The sequence below is a fragment of the Acomys minous genome, assembly GCF_964271855.1.
Source record: "Acomys minous genome assembly, chromosome: 8".
NCBI classification, from domain to species: domain Eukaryota; kingdom Metazoa; phylum Chordata; class Mammalia; order Rodentia; family Muridae; genus Acomys; species Acomys minous.
The window spans coordinates 2,232,217-2,251,718 of record NC_140489.1 but is presented as its reverse complement, the minus strand read 5'-3'; the positions used below and the strand labels follow the sequence as shown (position 1 = coordinate 2,251,718).

Below are 19,502 nucleotides of genomic sequence, written 5' to 3'. Positions count from 1 at the left end.
AGGCACAATAGTAGCCCTGACTTCATACCCTTGTCATTTTACAAAGAGTAAGCATGAACAGGCTTTTTTTCCTGCTCTTGCGGGTCATAGGCAAAAAGCGGGCCTCAGGGGTTTAACCCTGCCCTCAGTGGTTAGGGGTGAGAGGTCTTGTTGAGTGGAAGGCCTTCCTGGAATGGTTTTCCACTCAGCGCTACCGCAATTCCTACCTCCTGGAATTGTACGAGCAGTGATTCACACTGAGCCAAGCCTTTACAGTTTACCAAGCACGTTCATCACATGCAGAAGGTTTCCAGAGAGCTCAGGCTCCAACACGTTAACAGAGACTCACCTTCAGGCCACCAGACTTGCACCTACTTTGCTAAGTACTCATCAAACCCAGCAAGTTTTCTCCGCTCTAGGGGACCACCGAGCTGTCCCAAGAAGCTCCTGCTGCCACTTTTAGGATAAGAACTATGCCGCGGGAGGGAGGAGGACCTCTTAGCCCTCTGGGTCGCAGTCCAGGCCACTGCTGGCTGGGGCAAAGGGACTTTTTAGTCTCAAGGGGATGGGGGGCCTCCCCGGAGGAGGATTCTGGGAATGACGCACCTGTGCAGGCACGGTGCACCCTGAGCTCCGGGGCCCCTTCCGCAGGCGGTGGGAGTGTCCCGGCCTCGCAGAGGTGAGCGGCGGGGTGGGGCGGGGCGGGGAGCACCTGGGCGGGGCCGGGCGCTGCGCGGGGCCGAGGCTCCGGGGCCGGGCGCGCGCCGATGGGCAGCGGCTGGCAGCGCGTCCCGCGCCGGAGCCGCAGTCGCGCCCTCTCGCTGGCTGCCTAGCGAAGGCGCGGAGGCGAGCGCGGAGAGCTGCCGCGGGCGCCGCCGCCGCCGTCAGGGCATCAGGATGGCCGTGGGCTCTGTCAAGATGCAGCCGCCGTGCGAGAGCCCAGCCCTGGCCTCCGCGGCCCCGGCCGACGGCCCCCTGCGCCGCAGCCCAAGCGCCCGGGAGCCGGAGCGCGAGCCGCCCGCCGCGTCTCTGCGGCCGCGCCTGAGGGACCTGCCTGCGCTGCTACGGAGCGGACTCACGCTGCGGAGGAAGCGGAGCGCCGCCGGGGCCCGGGTGAGTGGCCCGCGCGAGCACGTGGAGTCCTCGGCTGCCCCTCCGCCCGCAGCCCCCATCCCGCGGGCCCGCGACGGCGCGCTCTGGAAGTTAGGGAGGTGGTGGGACTCCGCCGGAGAGGGCCCGGGACGGCGGGGTTAGGGGGAGCCCCTCGGGTAGCGACGGCCACCCTCTCCCCTCCCCCGCCCCGCCATCCCCCAGATGCACCTGACCGAACCGGAGGACCCGGGCATCGCCGGAAGAAGGGAGGTTGGCTGCTTTCTGAGGGGAAGCTGCAGGTGTCCGATGAATAAGTCAACCAAGCCTGTCCCACAGCAAGTCTCAGGCCCCCAGCGGGTTCCCTTTGCAGGTGGCCAGCGACGTGCATGCTTGTTTTGGAAGAAACGCATAGCCATGTCTGGGTACTGGGACTGCCACCACTGAGCGGGGAGACTTAGGTGTTGGAAGAGCTTGGGTGACGCCCCCTAGAGCAGGAGACTGTAGGACCCCCGGGAATCTCAAGTATCGACTTTTCTGATGGTGTGTTCAGATAGGACTTCCTGGTAAAGTAGCATTCCTTGTGTTCCGAATGCATCTCACGACCTGAGCAGGCCGGGCATGTTTTTCTATGTTAAAAGGAGGGCCTGCTTGCCTTCCTGCAGACACTTCAGCCACTCAGGGTGCACCGGTAGGCTGTCAGAGACTTTCCTACTCATCAGAGCTTGGGGATACCTTGGTACATCCTACTAATTTAAAACTGAAAACAAAAAAAGCGATCACTATGTAGCGTTTACTGAGACATTGCAACAATGTAGAGGATTTTTATTTTATTTTATTTTTTGAGGATGTTTGACTTGGAAGTCTCAGTTAGCTGCTTTGAGAGGAGAAGGTAGTTGGAGCCTCACAGGATATTGGTTGGTGCAAACATCAGGGCTGGGGAAGCATTTGTTTTGTTATGGCTTTCTGTGGATGAGAAAGCATCTGGATTGGTACCATTCTGCTTCTCCGGACTGTGTTTTCCCTTCCTGTTTTCTTCTTTGGCCCACCTTAAAGGGTTGTTCTTAGGGTTCCCTCCTGCAATGGGATAATTTTCTAAGTCAGCCACCAGGAAAGTTTCAGAATTGCCCACACAGTAATCTTACAGTGTTGTATATAGGATTTCTTGCAAAGAAAGCCAGGAAGTATGTCCTCAAGATATGATGGCTAAATAAACACAAGATGTAGTGTTATAGAGTTCGCAGGAATCTAGGGGAAAGTAGGTCAACTTGTGTTCCTGTTACCCTTGACAGTTAGGTGTCCACAGCACAATACTGAAGACATGAGGGCAGCCGGGCAGTCTGGAACAGGAACTGCCCAGGTTTCTGCATAAATCCATCTGCAGTGTTCATCTTGACAGGGACCTTGCTGCCTGGAAAGATGATATTTGCCTTTATTTTCCAAACTGCTCTGCACGTGGGCCCTTCAAATAACCCACTTGAATAACTCTTCTTTGCCGGTGGCGCATTGTATTAGTTCTTCAGGAGCTTAAGTGAATGTCTCTCTCTAATCAGGAAAAGGTTGACCGTCAGTCAAGTTGTTCCTTGTTGGAAGCCCTCTCCAACCCTTGGAGAGTTTGTATTATTTTGTAAGTTTTTTTTTTAACTCTTGAATCATTTATTTAATAAAAGAAATTTGGAAGTTGGGAAGAAAGAAACGAAAATCTACTAAGTTTTCTATCACAAAAATCCCATTAGCATTTTGCTATATGATTCCTTTCTACCTTACCCTCTACCAGGGTCATCATCACCCTCCTCCTGCGGGGAGTGGGGGAGGGACTATTTTAGTTTGCTTTCTGTTGCTGTCAGAAAACACCATAACTAAAAGCAACTTTGTGAAGAAAGGGTTATTTCATCGTATAGCTTATGGCCCATCAGTAGGGAACTGAAGGCAGGAACCTGGAGGCCAGAGCTAAAGAAGAGTCTGTGGGGGAGTGCTGCTCACTGGATCGCTCCCCAAGGCTTGCTCAACACTGCTGAGAGCAGGCAGCAGCCTCCCACATCATAACCGAATCAAGAGAATGCCCTATAGACATGCCTGCGGGATGCCCGATTGAGGCATTTTCTCAATTGGAAGTCCTCTTCCCAGATGACTGCAGCTCCTGTCATGTTGAAAAACACTAACTAGGGCAACCCCTTGTCATTAAAGGGGACAGGAAGGAGTTTGAAAGAAGGTGAAACAAAAGTGAAATCACATGCTCCTGGGTCAGGCAGCTCTAGCCACTGTAACTAAATGCCCTAGGCTGGGTAAACCTCACAAGGGGTTTATTTCCTCGCAGTTCTGGAAGCTGGCCAATCCAACCTCAGTGTTCAGGATGATTTTGTTTCTTGACAGGGCTCTGTCTGCCTTGCAGGGGGCCATTTTCTTTGCCTATTCCTGTGACCTTTCTTCAGCAGGCTCAAAGGGAGTAAGTACACTCTTGGCCTCTTTTTATAAGGCCATTAATCTTATCGTGAGGGCTCTGCTTTCACAACCAAATATAATCTAAATACTGCCAAAGTCCCCATCACAGTATTTTCCCCCAAGTTTCCAAATAGCCATCACAGTAAGGGGTTGGGCTTCAACATAAGAATTCCATGGGTGCCATTAAACAGTCCCTAAAAAGGAGGGATTTGAGAGGAAGAGACAAATAGAAAAATATATCCCACGCTGGTTGGTGGGTTATGGACATCTGAGACTAACTGGGTAGCCCTCCTGGTTAGGACACTGATGTGAATTTAAAGGCATCGTGGCTCAGAGTATCTTGAGGCTGGCAAGGCCATCCCTCCCGATAGGAGCTGAGGGGCCTCTGTTGATAGTGAACAAAGAGCTCAGAGCATCACACAGTGGTGAGGAGTTGAGTCCTGCTTAGATCTGACTTAGTAGTGTGTATGCTGTTGAGCATGCTGTCTTAGACTCCCGCAGATCGGGATGGTCCAGCGCTGTCTCAGCTCCCTGTACACTGCGGCAAATTCACCTGCCATTTGCTTAATACCTCACAGCTCCTTGGTTCCCTGGTTCCTCAGTTCAGTCACCGTGCATACTCAGAAGGCGGCGGCTCACTTGCACAAGTAGAGCAAAAGCATGTTTTGCACTGTGGGAAGACTATCGCCACATTTTACTGTCATACCATTTTAAACCTCAGGGAGAACACCAGGTGCTCTGCAGTCCTGCCACACCATCTCATCCAGCTTTTAAATAAGAGTTGTAGAAGAACCGCCCCCCAAATTCCAGCACCTCCTAACAGTTTTACCCATCTTGTTTTATTTGTGGCGGAGGTGGGTGTCAGGGTTGGGGTAGAGGGTTGTTGGGGGGTAGTGTCTGGTATAAATTTAAAGCAAACCTCTAAGTTATCTCACAAAAGTTGCACCTTCCGTCTCTGATAAGGACACTCCCGCCAGCACCACCCTCCTCTGAGCCAGCATGGTAGCTTATGCCTGTCTGCCAAGGTTGCGAGCCTTGACTACAGAGTGAGCGCCAAGCTCCTTAAAACAAGACAAGTCAAACAAACAAAAAAGAAAGACAAAACAAAACAAAAAACCTTGTGACCTTTTTTCCTTCCTAAGAACACTGACATTTCTTAGTGCAATCCCTACATTCAAATTCTCTCAAAGACGCCTTTCTTGTTAGGATAGTTAGAACGAAGAACTAAATGGTGGTTCTTAGACTTTCAATCTGTTTATTTTCCTCCCTCCCTCCTTCCCTCCCTCCCTCCCTCCCTTCCTTCCCCCCTCCCTCCCTCTCTTCCTTCCTCCCTCTCTTCCTTCCTTCTTTCCTTCCTTTCTTCCTCTTATGTTACTGATTTGCAGGCAAGTTGAACCATTAGTCCAGGACTCTGTCCTACTTTCTGGGCTGATTATCTGGGTGTTAACTTATTCTTCCATCCCTATAACCTGGCAGTTCCTTATGGAAGCTTGATTAAATTCAAAAGCTAATACCCTCTCTGGGGGTTAGTACTCTGCCAAGTCTCTCATGTCACGTCATGGTGTTGTGATGTCAGAATGCCTTTTCGAGAAATGACGATAGGCTGGTAGGGTCGGATGGCATCACTTTTCTGCCTTTCACCTAATTGGTACTAGCCTCATAATGCCTGAAGCCATCTTCATTAGGGAATGCAAAAGTGGACAGTCTAAGCACACAATTCCTATTGCACTTACTATTTGGAACAGTGTTGGTCAAGATCTTTCTATCATGAATTATTTGGGCTACATGGGAAAGAAGGGGAAATGCTGTTTTTCACATTGATAATTATTCATAGTAATGCTTTAATATACTAACAACCTTTACCAACAACCAGAGCCGCTCTTTTCTTCAGTATCATTAAGAATTGAGGCACTTGTCTCAGTCTCTTGGGGCAGATTCTCTTTTTGACAGTGTGCCCTCCCTTCCCTCCCACAGAGTCTGCACAAGGTCTCAGAAGACTCAGAGGGCTTTTTGACTTTCTGGTTTATCATATCCATTTTCTCCTTCACACACGAAGCTTGCCATTTGCTCAAGGAGCACTGATCTTTTAAAAACTGCTATTAAAAATGGTTAATTTATCCTATGCTTTCCTTCTTTTAGATTCCACCCCTATTTTCCTTGGTCTTAGCCTTCAACTTTAATTTTTAAAATTCTTTTAAAATATTTCTAATGAGGCCATTTCCAAGATTGGTGTAGAACAGATGCTGATGCTCACTGCTTCTTTCTCTGTGCTAAGATTGTTGTATAACAGGTGCTGATGCTCAACTGCATCTCTATGAGCTAAGATTGTTGTATAACAGGTGCTGATGCTCACTGCATCTCTATGTGCTAAGATTGATGTAAAGCAGGTGCTGATGCTCACTGCATCTCTATGTGCTAAGATTGATGTAAAGCAGGTGCTGATGCTCACTGCATCTCTGTCTATGTGCTAAGATTGTTGTATAACAGGTGCTGATGCTCACTGCATCTCTATGAGCTAAGATTGATGTAAAGCAGGTGCTGATGCTCACTTCATCTCTATGAGCTAAGATTGATGTAAAGCAGGTGCTGATGCTCACTGCATCTTTGTCTATGTGCTAAGATTGTTGTATAACAGGTGCTGATGCTCACTGCATCTCTGTCATGTGCTAAGATTGTTGTCTAACAGGTGCTGATGCTCACTGCATCTCTGTCCATGTGCTAAGATTGTTGTCTAACAGGTGCTGATGCTCACTGCATCTCTGTCCATGTGCTAAGATTGATGTAGAGCAGGTGCTGATGCTCACTAGATCTTTCTCTGTGTGCTGAAAATGCTGGAAGTCACATAATTTGGCCTTTGCTATTGGGATGCTCTTCTTTGTCTAAGCTGTTTGTTTACAGTAGGCAGATGACTCACTGGTTCACAATGGACATCAATGTCCTCTAGTGATGCTCTGCCTTAGGCTTTCGTTCCACGTGGGTGGCTTTCTTTCCTCCTGTGACCCCTACACTTCACTAAGTGGTAGCCCTGTGGCAGATGCAGAATAGAACAAAAGTAGGAAGGACCACTGGTGTTTACTCCACTTCCCTCTTAGATTCAAGGATCAAGTCAGCCTGGAACTCATTGCCTGCGCCTCTCAGCTTGGTGTTGATGGTGTGGCGTCTCCTGACTTCAGCCTCCCAAATTCTGGGATTGCAGGCATGAGCAACCCCACTGGGCTGGCATACTTCTGAAGAGAGACAAAGTGACCCTTCCCCTCTGCCCAACCTGGAACACTATGGGTATGACACAATACCCGCCTCTGCCAGAAACTTGTCTTTGCTGGTTGAGAAATACACAGTGCTCCACATTACACCAGCATGCCCTCGTGTTGTTTCAAACATGAGCTTCATAAGCTGAGAATATGGTGTTTTTTTCTTTGTACATATATGAAATCAGAGACTTACACCTCATGTACATGTGTCAGAAACGCCGTTCAGTTCCTACAGCAAGCTTCTAAGTTAGATGTGGCTACGTGCATTCTCTAGATGTGGAAAGTAAAGCAGAGAGCGGCTTGCCCAAGGTCTCAGATTGTGTAGGTGGGAAGAGGGAGAGAAGACTGAATCCAGGCAGGCCAGTTCGCAGAGGGCACTCCTTGAGTACTGAGTTGACGGTCCAGCTCTCTAGTGCAGAAAGGACAGACTCTGTAAGCTGCACAGCGCGTGGGACTTGCTGGTAGGACCTTGCCACTCTGAGAATACTCAACACATTCGTGCAAAGCCAGACTAACTTTTCTTTCTGGTTAGCACAAGCAGGTTATCACTGACCCAGCTAGGCGTGTGCCAGGGCGAGTGGGGGAAGCATTGTGGGTGCGTGTAAGTGGTAACTAGCACTTGCCAACATTAAAAATAGCAGTCGGAATGTCATGAGCAAAAAAAAAAAAAACCACCTTGATAATAAAGGCCAACCAGAAGTGGTGTGCATTGGCCCGCTTACTTCTTCATCTGCTCACGGTATCCTGTAAGAAACCCAGACCGTTAATGGAGGCATGCACATGGCATGCACAGTGAGCCCGAGGGATAAGAAGAACACGTGATGAATTTTCCTGAGAATTGGGACATCCTCGAATCCGCTTGCTGACGAACTACCAGCGGTGAACCCAACATTTAAAAACTCTGTTAAGTATGGCTTCAGATAAAGTACAGTTAGTTGGTTCCCACTGTCCAAGGGCTTCTGAGTCCTAGGATTTCCCATAGGAACCAAATTGCTGATGCTCATATCCCTTACATGAAACAGAACAGTACTTGCATAGCCTACACAGACAACTTCATTTGGGTTGTTTATGGCAGGATGCTAATGCTATGCCAATAGTTCAGGAGGAGAAAAAGTTTGTATGCGTGGGCCCTCCCATTCCCCAAATACTTTTGATTTGTGGTTGGTGATTTTTGCAGGTTCCAGCCCCATGGAAACAAAGGACCAATTCCAGAATTCTGTAGTAACAAGTGGTTGTAGTGGTTCACATCTGTAATCCCAGTGTGTGGGACAGTGAGGCAGGAAGGCTGCAGAGGCGTGCCTGGGCTAGATAGTTTCAGACTAGCTACAGCGAGCTACAGTGGGACCCTGTCTCAGAAACATTGGAAACAAAACCCACCACTCCCACAGAAAAATCCTCTATTGACATCACTCCCGAAAGTACTTATTTGCGAAGAAAGGGAACTGTAGATTCATCTATTCTGTTTTAGTTTCATCAAATTTTAGTAAGAGAATTGCAATATCATGTTAACACTTCATTCACTCTTTCTGTGTTTTCATCTTCCTCCACTCCTGCAGTAGATGAGAAAGGCGCCTGTGATGGTTGGGACGGGTGTGGTCCACATCCTCTCACATGGGCTGTTTTGGGAAGGGACAGCTGTAGCCTTGTGGGAGGAGGTGTGCCACAGGGACTGGGCTTTGAGGTTTCTTCGGACTTTGGCCATTCCCCAGTGTTGTCTCTCTGTCGCCTGCTTATGGGTCAGACGTGAGCTCTCAGCTGACCCTGACACCAGGCCTTTGCTCTGCCACCATGGACTCTAATGCCCTGAAACTGTAAGCCCAATTAAATGCTCTCTTTTATAAGCCGCCTCGGTCATGGTGTTTTATCACAGGGACAGTGTGGTAGCGCCACCTTCTTGTCTTCATGTAGGAGTTACGGCTTAAGCAGCCTCCAGCGGGTCCTCGGTGAGGAGACACCACAGCCCGAGCCTCCAGGTGCAGACAGTGTAGGTGAAACACCAGAAACACCAGAGTTGAGGTTTTCTTCCTTACCTGGCTAGATGCTTATTTTAGGCAAATTACATCGTATAAACGTATTTACGGAACTGTGGGCACAAAAAATTTTACTTTTGTATGCAATGTCAAGTTGTATGTTTTTTAAAAATGTGATACTCTAACATAAAGTGACTATTTTAGGTGATGTCTAAGTCTTGGTAACATAATGAAATTTCACACTTGCCTTGTCTCTTAAATTGAGTTGGCAGTAATTGGTAGCTTATGTAGCTAAAAATAGATGGAGAGACAGGAGCTAAGTCACGGGTAAAGGCTTGGAATATTTATGCTTAAATTTTTAAAAAATTCAATATTGAATACCAACGCGTATTATGAATACTGGTAGTTCCATGGTGATAAGAGATCTGGAAGCTTTCTGTGTGAGTAATCAAAGTTGACTTGGCTTTTTCATGTGTGTATGTGTGGCCAATATTATTATGATAAAACACTTATCAGCGGGGATACAAAGGCGAGACCCACAAGTGTGCTGTGGATTGCAACCTCAGGCATGAGGTGTGTTCACCTGTGAGGAGACTGTAGGCCAGACAGGTTAACAACTCCCCGGGGATTACCCAGTGAGGGAGCAACAGAGGAGGGACGGATGGAGCAAGTGACTCTGATCGCAAAGTGGCCTTTCTCCAGTGTCACAAGGTTAAATCAGGCAAATTAGACAGTGGTCGCATGAAACATTTCAAGTCTTAGTGCCAAGTGTCAGCACATTTCTTCCCAGTGTCCTCAGCGGTGGCTCCCGGGACTGGGCGACAGTTCCCATGGTTTGAGCAGCCCATCACTGCATCAGCACCACTGTCATGCTAGAAGGTGAAGGTCTGGAGAGCCACATTATCCACAGAGAGATTTAGAAAGCGAGCAAGGCTCTCTTATGAACTATGTGAAAAACTGGAAGAAGAGGGAAAAGGAATCTCTTACAGAACCAGGAATTTACGTTGGTGATAACAAGCTTGAGAAGTCAGAAACGTGAAGACGCGTGGCACATGCCTGCAGCCCCACTGCTGGGGATGGGGAAGCTGGGCCACGCACTGTCTGAATACAGGAGCTGGAGCTAGTTTGGTCAATACGGCAAGACTCATGCCTCTTAAAAATAAAAAAGAGATGAAAGAAAATACAGGTTAGAAAATCAGAAATATGGAGGTAAGGTCACTGAAAATTTATGATGAAAATAATTAGGGATATTTAAATATGGTTTAAAGAAATTGAACTTTGCCATGTTTACTTTTTAATATGATGTTATTATCTAGTGAAAGACTTTTTGCGGGGGGGGGGGGGGGCGGGGGTGGGGGGGAGATAAACTGGATTGCAGGGATTTAGAAATCAAAAGATCTCTGCTAGGGCAAGGTGGCCTGTAGCTGCAGAGGCAGAGAAGGAAACGCGCATGTAAGGCTAAGTTCGCATCCTACTTCAGAGCCTTGGTCACTCACACCTGGCTTGAAAGCCTCTCTCTGACTTGCAGACAGCTGTGGCGTGGTTTTTTTTTTTTAAACCTGCTTTGCTTGGTATCTTCCCTTCCCCTAAACATTTTGATGTGTGTCATCATTTCAGTTGTGAACAGATACTTTGTTACCGTGCACTAAGATATTTTATCAGTCTGTTGATGGGAAATTGCTCATGCTTGTAGCAGAAGCTTCAGGGAGGCCTGGTCAGCACTAGCAATGATAATCATAGATACTGTTATTTATCAAGTCCTCCTGCACTGTCTCACAAAAGCAGAGTTGTTTGAAGAAGTTTAAGGACAGTAGTGCCCTGGGCCAAAATGTCTTACTGCACAGAGAGACACTGAGTAACTTGCCTGAGATCACTCAGGGAGTAGAGGAGACAAATTTGTGCACCAGGAAGCCCAGCTCAATGGGAAGCAGACCGCCGAGACTTCTTCCAAAGAACGCTTCTCTGCTCTCTCACTTTTCTCTCTTAATTTTGCATTAATACGGCCATTTCAAGGAGCAGCATTGCTTCCAGTCATGGCTAAAGATGCACCATATTATAAAATCATTTAAAAAGTTATAGCAAGCCATGTTTTCGTTAAAAACAAAACGAAACTACAAGCCAGGCGTGGTGGTGGACGCCTTTAATCCCAGTGCTCTGGAGACAGAGGCAGGTGGATCACTGTGAGTTTGAGGCCAGCTTGGTCTACAAAGCAAGTCCAGGACAGCTAAAGACTACATAGAGAAACCTTGACTTGAAAAACCAAAAAAATAAAAATAAAAATAAATAAATAAAAATAAAAAAACACCAAAAAACAAAAAAAAACAAAAAACAAAAAAACAACAAAGACTACATAGTTTGTAAAAAGAACCAATTTAACTGCATTAAAATGGTACATGAAACTAAAAAATCTAGGGAAAAAAAAGAAAATAAAAATCTGTACTTGTGTAAGTATGAAATATGTATAATAAGACCCCATGAACAATTCTCTATTAAAATAATTTTTTATTTTTATTTTATGTGCATTTTAAAAAAAATTATTTTATGTGTATTGGTGTCTTGCCTTCATGTATGGCTGTGAAGTGTCATCCTTTGGAGCTGCAGTTATAGACAGTTGTGAGCTTCCCTGTGGGTGCTGAGAATTGAACCCAGGTCCTCTGGAAGGGCAGCCAGTGCTATTAACCCCTGAGGCATCTCTCCCACCCCTCCACTAACAATTATTATGAGCATTGAATGCTGATATTTCTTAGGTAATGATTTAAACTTCAAAAGAGAATAAATTGAAAACTTCTTATAACAACTAAGAATAATTCACGTTAAATATAAAGAAATAAAATTTTAATAAGGAGAATTAAAAATATGTGTGTGAACATGTATGTGTGTAGGGATATAAGTTTAAATTATTACCAGCTTCCTCATAGTTCTTTTTTTTTTTTTTTTAAAGAATTTAGGTATAATTTAAAAGTTAATGTCCCCTTCCAAGCTTCTTAAAGCCAATTCATTAATACAAAACTGAGAGAGGAAATCTGGGCTCGCCCTACGTCTGTCCCTGTGGGTGTGTCCTTAAGTCTGCATGTCTTTCCGGGAGTGACTTGGGGTCCCTTCCTGTGTTTATCTCTTCTGTTCACAGGATGCCGACTCCCGACTTCCAACATGCTTTTCCCTGTGCTCTGTTTTCATCCTCTGTAGAGAAAACAAGGCGCAGGATTTCCAGTGAGCACATCTGGCCTTCAGTAAGGTTAAAAGGCGCTGAGAACAGGAGTTTTGCATCCTCGCAATTTTCTCCCTGTGCTCCCTGCTAACTGGTTTAGCAACTCGAACTCCAGCCCCATTGGTGGTTCTGTTCGGCTGAACCTGACCTTGTCCAATCATTTACCTGAAGCTCTTAGGTGGGGTAGTGCAAATACTCGTGGTTGCCCAACACATATGGCTTCCGCGCTGGTCGTAAATTTGTTTTTCCCTCTTGTCCCCATTGAAGGAAGTTGAATGGCTTATCACGCCTAGATGTTGGCTGTGCTGAACAAACACGGCCGGCAGTTTGCGCCTCATACTGTGCTGTGGGCTCATGTACAGGTGTGGGGCTATGTGCGAAAAATTATAGGCATTAAAGAAGAAGCTGGGCGACGTAGCTTTTAGAAACCTGGAGGAGCGTGATTTCTACTCATCTGTCGAGATGCAAGTTGGCTGTGATAGTAGGGAACGTATTTCTATGAATTTGTCACTTAGTGGCCATGGGACCTAGATCAGGTCAAAAGACTTGAGTTTCTGTGTGTAGAGGCAATGGGTGACAGGAGGGAGTTTGTTTGTTTTTTGTTTTTTGTTTGTTGTTTGTTGTTGTTGTTGTTTGCTCTTTTTCTGGCTGACGTTGCAACAGTGCTCTTTCTACATTGAGACCTTCACTCCACTACAGAGCCCTCTGGGTGCGTGTCAGACAGACAGACAGAAAGACTGCCTAGTGTTTGCTGAACCCTGGCTGAGGGAACAGCTGAAAGTGAAAGGGATCTGATTAAGTCACTGTCTTAGTTAGGGTTTATATTGTAATAAAAGACCATGAACAAAAGCAACTGGGCAGTGGGGGGGCAGAGCAACTGAGCAGTGGGGGCTGGGGTGGGGCAGGCATTTCAGCTTGTAACTCTCAGGACAGACACTCATGCAGGCCAGGAACCTGCAAACAGGAATGGAAGCAGAAGCTATTTGTGTGTGTGTGTGTGTGTGTGTGTGTGTGTGTGTGTGTGTGTGTGTGTCTTGGGGAGATTGTGGGGTGGGGAGTGGGGGGGGGTCCTGCTTACTGGCCTGCCCCTGGTGGCTTATTCAGACTGCTTTCTTCTAGAGCCCAGGACCACCCGACCAGGATGGCACTGACCAAACTGTGCTGGACCTTCCCACACAATCAATCACAAATCAAGGAAACGGCAGATCTCAGGGAGGCATTTTCTCCATAAATGTTTCCTTTTCACAGCTATTATTTTTATGTGTGTGTCAAAAACTAACTAGTGCAGCAAACCTCTTGTCAACTTGATGTACAGACTCATCAGTTATTAAACTATAGCCTTTCTTTTCGTGTTCCTCCTTAAGGTTGCATATTAATACCATGATACAACTTTCAAAGTGCCCAGCATAAAAATCTCAATACTTGAAAGTTCAAAGTCCCTTTAGAAAATCTAACATTTCTTTTAAAAGTTCAGACTCTCTCTAAAACATCCAAAATCTCTCAATCGCGGCCACCTATGAAATTGAAAAGGAGTTAAATACTTTCTTATTCCAAGAGGGAATGACCAGGGCACGGTCATAATTGAATAAAAGCAAGCCCAAAATCTCAACAGTACATATAAAATGCAGTGTCAGATTTCTGGGACCCAGTCACAATTCTCTGGGCTCCGAGGGGCTTTGGCAACTCCACTTCTGGCCGTGCCATCCACAGTGCGTACAGCCTGTCATAAACTTAGGCCAGGTCTGCCCCACAGCTTTTTGCTGCCCTCGGTGGTCTTCCTGTGATGTTGGCATCTCCAAGGAGCTCGGTCTGTGCTGCGATGGGCTGCGCCTTCACCAACAGCCTCTTCACAGCCCTCCTGCTACATGGTACAAAGCCACAACCCCCTCTGTGACCCCTGCAGTCCTTGGGCTAGCTAGGGTTTCTATACCACCATAAAGTGCCACGCCCAGAAGAAATTTGGAGAGGAAAGGGTTTATTTCACCTCGCATTGCCAGCTAACAGTCCATCAAGGCAGGAACCTGGAGGCCAGGACTGGTGCGGCAGCCATGGAGGGTGCTAATTATAGCCTTGCTCCTCATGGCTTGCTCAGCATGATCTCTGACGCAACCAAGGACCACCTGCCCAGGGGTGGCACCACACGCACAGCACAGGCTGGGCCGTTCCAACCTCAATCGCTAATTAAGCAAATGCCTCACAGACCTGGAGGCGTTTTCTCAATTAAGATTCCCTCTTCCCAGGTATGTCTAGGTTTCTGATGAGCTGACAAAAAAACAAAACCAACCAGCGCAGCCATGAACCAGTAAAATGAAGGAACACAAATCTGTTTCTAGAAGGTTGCTCTTTTGGTCCTATGGAACTCTAGGAGCGATGCCTGAAGAGGACACGGTGGCAGTCCTTTTCTTTGTCTGGCTGGGGTCTTACTGGTGGTACTTCCCTTTTTCTTTATTGTGTTTGTGTGTGTATGTGAGTGTGTACGTGTGTCAGTATATCTGCCTAGATGTCTCTCACTCTCTGTCTCCTTGAGAGAGGACTTTGGCTGAACTGGGAGCTAGGCTGGCAGCCAGCAAGCCCCTGTGACTTTCCCTCCTGACTTTACCCCATGCAACTCCCAGGTCAGGGGTAGCTATGGAACATGACTGTCTATTTCCCTTCGTACTGGGGATTTGAACTCGGGTCCTTATGCTTGTACAGCAAATCCAGCTACTTGCTGATCTATCTTCCCAGGTTCAGACACTAGTTGCTTTTTCTCAGCATCAGTGTTTCCTTCAGTCTGTCCTGCCAAGCTCAATACCAATCAGGCAGCACCTGGTGAAACTTTTATATTTCCCTCTGTTCTTGGCACATAACCCATCAACGAAAAGGCCTCCTAAATTTATTCCAGCCCACCTTTGTGTCTCAGCCATCCGCCTCCGCTCCTGCGTGCTGGATCAGAGGCTTGAACCACCACACTGGCCTTACCTTGCTATCTTAAATCACACAGAAGCGTAGAGAGCAGCCAGCATATTCTGCCTGGCGGGGTTTGTGTGTTTGCCCTGTTGTTGTCTGCATGGTGCTTCCTACTTACAGAGCGTGTTTCTTTCACGTGTGTTCTTAGTCTGCTTGTAACTCTGCAATCAGGTAATCCTTTTGCAGTGGCAGCAGTGGGCTTCTGAGCTGCCCCGAGTGTGGCAGCATCTGTGGGCAGAGATGGTGCCCGCTGTAGAGTAGCCAGTCGGCGTGAGCCGCTGCCTCTGTGGTGGTCCTCAGCACCATCACTGCCCCAAAATTACAGAACTGAGGGATGATCAGTGCCTTTGAGAAACTGAAAAGGGGTATCAATGGTTATAGCAGCGAAAAATGTGTAGGACGGTTGAGGTTTGATTCAGAAGCTGGTGGGTGGGGCCCCCTGGAGGGTGCATTTTGGCAAGTTCCCGGTGGTATGATGCTGCCCACAGGGTCACTCCGGTCTGGCAGGTGATTCCTCCCGACTGTCAGAGGGTTGGTGGAGCCACTGAGGAACCCAGTGAAGGTGTGAAAGGGATTTTTGAGAGCATTAAGGAGGGTGGACAGTACATCCTTGGGGGCCGGGGTGGGGGTGCGTGGAGTGGGGGGGGTGTGAGTGGAGTGCGGACACGCAGATGGAAGGAAAGCAGAGGAAAGGGGCAGCTAGTCTGCACAGACGTTGCATTTCTGTCTCTGGCCCTCTGCTCCATCATGCCTTCTCACGGTGATGGCAAAAGGCTGTAAAGCCTGGAGCTTCAGGGAGTCTCTCCTCCGTTATTCCTCGGGTGCATTCTCACAGCGACACAGCTGGTCTCATTGGCCAAGGCCAGGAGCTCACGGATTTCTGCTTCCAGGCGGGAAGAACTCTGAACTGACAGTACCCGAATGCCCCTGTGTTGCTTTCTCCACTGTACCTGGCAGCTAAGGGAACTAGGAGAACAGTGACAGTGAGCAACCAACGACCGGCGACCGGCGGGATCGTGGAGGGTCATCATGGCTGCAGCGGCCTCTCTCTGCTCTTCTGCCTGGTCTGACTGTAGATTTTCACCTCGCCTCTGCCTTTGCTCTAGGTCCTATCAGTAAGGGTGGGGCCAGTGCATCTCTTCCTCCTAATCCCCTTGCCATGGTGCTGTAGTGATTGACCTTCTGTGACAGAGCATGTCCAGGGCTGGCCCCCCTTAAACTCATTTCAGCATCTCTCTCATTCCAGTCCCGGTGGGTTCTGGGGAGCTTGCCTGCGTTGGCTGGGCTTCCTTCTGAGAGTGTGAGCCCCAGCCTTTGGGAGATGTGTCAGAGGGAAGGTGTGGCCACAGCACAAAGAAGCTCATGAACACAGTGGGCATTGGCTGTGATAAAGGCGAGGATGATTTAAAGAGAGTGTGAGGAAAGAGGTGATTCTTTAAATTAGGCATGCCGGGCTCACCCACGAAGGATTGTGAGAGAGATCTCTGGACCTTTGGCAAAAGGCCTTTGCTGCGCCGGATTGGACCATCCTTGTGCAGCTCCTGTGTGTGACCTCACCATGGCTGGGGATCAGGATGGGAGACATGGCTGTTACGGGACATTGGTGCTCCATCTCACTGGCGGCCTCTTTCCCAGATACCTCAGCACTGTCCGCCCGTGCACAGGAGCTCTGAAACCTTTATGTGGGGCTTTGATCTCGCTAGATTTTGCCATTGTGTATTGAACATGTTCTGAAATGCCTGCCAAAACTACATTCACGAGGTAACAAGCAGTTGAATGGAATAATTACACCTTTGGTTCCTTTGCCCATGGGTTCCAGGAATGGGTGTGTCGATGAGATGAAAAAATATTTCTCAGGGTTCTGGCTTTCTGCCAAGTCATCTTCTTCACTAGCCCTCACCACAAGACAGGACCACAATTACCAATTCTGTGTGTTTATCTTTTATATTGAAATTTCACATCAGGTTAAAACTAATTCCAAGCTTTTATAAGTAATATTGAAAAATAAAAAATAAAGGCTGGATAGATACCAACATCTTGTCCTAGTAAATCTAACATTCAATCCTCACTCTCAAATTTTCCATTGCTATAGTTTATTGTTTTTATTTGATATAGGGTCTTACTGTGTAGCCCAGGCTACCCTTCAGCTCATGAACCCTCTCTTCTGAGCCTCTAGTGCTAGGACTGTATTATAGGCATGCACCTTTAAGTCCGGCCTTGCTACAGTTCTGTTTTGTTTTGCTTTTTTGAGAATGGGTCTTAAGTAGCCCAGGTTGGCCCAGAATTTACATCATAGTTGAGGCTGGTCTTGACTTCCTGGTAGGTTCTGCTTCTATCTTCTATGTGCCTGGATTACAGGCAACACCACTACGCCTAGATTGTTGCTGCAATTATTATTATTGAGATTACTAAAAAAAAAAATGAAGATATTTTCTCCCTCTTTAGGGATTTCTATGTATTTATTTGTAAAAACTGTGCATGTATGAGGGCATCACGAGTAGAATTTTAATATAGTCAAGGCAGATCGTGCTGGATCACCTCATGTTGTTCAGTGCGGCCATCTTGAAGCACACGGTCCCTGTGTTTGTGCGTCCCTCTTCTTTCCTGTCATCTCTCCAGCAGAGCTGGCTTGCTGACTGCTCAGAGAAGACAAGCCATTAGCTAATAGCACTGAAGCGGAGGGGCTCTGGTCTTCCAGGAAGGGTGGGAGTGATCAGAAGTGATCATGTCTGATAGAGCAGAGCGTCCATCGGCAAGAGGAGAGGGGCTCTCATGCAGAGGGTAGGGGTGCAAGAGCCAATGTCCTGCTCAGTATTGTGGCTTCCCCACCCGCTAGGGATCACTGGCCACTGGATCCTGAGGAAAAAAGGAGCAGACATGGGGAGCAGGGTTTGTACGGCCTGAATACGACGGAGTAATTTCCATTGAATATATTCCGGGAGCAGCTTCAGTGAGACAGCTCAACTTTTTGTTCGAGGAAAATGAAGAGACTATGTAGGGTGGGTTGGTAGGTGGCTGCCCACAGAATGCTTTATTTGTGTCTCGGGAGCACAGTCCTGTCATATGAATGGGGACACAATACCTAATTACCCTACGGGCAACAGGAGCGCATTTGCAGGGGAACAGTGTCAAAGTTATTTTCCATATACGCTTAGGCATCTGTGCCTAAGGACACAGACAAGGCCAGGTAGAGTAGGAGGCCCCCGGCTGCGGAGGAGGGTGCCCTCCACTTCACACTGATCTTGGGGAGCAGTCTGGACATGGCAGACCTCAACCTTAAACAGCAGGCTCCTCCAACACAGTATGGCTGGGACGTGGTGGGTGGGTGGAGCTTCCCTTTCCAGTTCCATACCTTGGATAGACATGGTTTTTGTTAATCTGCCTTGTTTCCACCTCTATCCCGGAGTGAGAATTCATTCCATTCCCCGGGTAGGGAAGAGGTCCTTTCTGTGGAGATGAGGTTAGTTTTCTGGCCTTGCATCACCCTCCTGTGATGCCCTGAGGTAGTTGTAGTTGGCTTTACTCTCCCCTTACTCACTTCCTTGGATGAGCTATTCCATTCCAGGCCTGGCTTCCCGCCTTTGCCCTTCCTGCTCTGCTGTCTTGCCCCTCCAGCTTGTCCCTGAAGGCTTCTCTGGTGGGCCGTGGTCATCCTGGCCCCGATTCCGAATCACCTTTCCTACGGTCTCCTTGCTGAGTGCGCCTGTTGCTTCACCCTTGCACTAGGCGGTCACGCCTGGCCCTGCTCAGGACTATCTTCCTGTGAGTGAGGAAGCTGAGTACCCTTTTCAGGCACTGGGGTGGTTGACACCTTTGCGTGTTAAGGTGATCAGAAAAGCCCTCACTCAGCCCACTCTCTTAAATTTCCTTAGACTGCTTGCATCCTTAAACACACAGCATCCTGAAGAGGAAGGAGGGGACTGCTAAGAGACTTGAGTGACAGCCATCTACAGTACACATTGGATGTCTTTTTTTTTTTTTTTTTGACATTTCTTAGCTATTTTTATTTCTTCGATTGATAACTCTATGGTCAGCTCCGTAGCTCATTTTTAAATGGGTTGCTTATTTTCTTTTTTATTTTATTTATTTTTTTAACTTTTAAAATTGTTTCATTATTTTTTTCTGGTTTTCTTTTTAAATTTTATTAATTTATTCACATTACAACTCAATTGTTATCCCATCAACTGTATCCTCCCATTTCTCCCTCCCTCCAGCTTTCACCCTATTCCCTTCCCCTAGGTCTATACCTGAGGGGGACCTCCTCCCCCATTATATGGTCATAGGCTACCAAGTCTTATCTTGGTAGCCTGCTTATTCTTTCTTTGAGTGCCACCAGGCCCCCCCACCGAGGGGAGGTGGTCAAATATGGAGCACCAGAGTTCATGCCAAAATCAGTCCCTGCTCTCCACATAACTGTGGGGAATGTCCTGCCCATTGGATAGATCAGAGTAGGGGTTCGATGTTAACTATTGTATTGTCCTTGGTTAGTGTGATACTTTGAGCAGACCCCCCTGGGCCCCGATACACCCATCATGATGCTCTTCTTGTAGGTTTCTAGGACCCTCTGGGTCCTTTTATTTCCCCATCTCCTATATTTCTCTTATCTAGAGTCTC

The 19,502-nt window shown here is 47.6% G+C and overlaps 1 protein-coding gene across 2 annotated transcripts in view; it reads left to right on the top strand.

Moving 5' to 3' along the window:
• The first annotated feature begins 737 nt into the window (after window positions 1–737).
• The window catches only part of RAPGEF5 (Rap guanine nucleotide exchange factor 5), a 226,426-nt gene continuing 207,661 nt past the window's right edge, over window positions 738–19,502 (top strand). For both annotated transcript variants that reach the window (XM_084791559.1, XM_084791558.1), the window contains exon 1: window positions 738–1,092. In XM_084791559.1, the coding sequence (XP_084647685.1) occupies window positions 877–1,092 (216 nt within the window). In that variant the 5' untranslated portion in view covers window positions 738–876. The remainder of the gene's footprint in view (window positions 1,093–19,502) is intronic.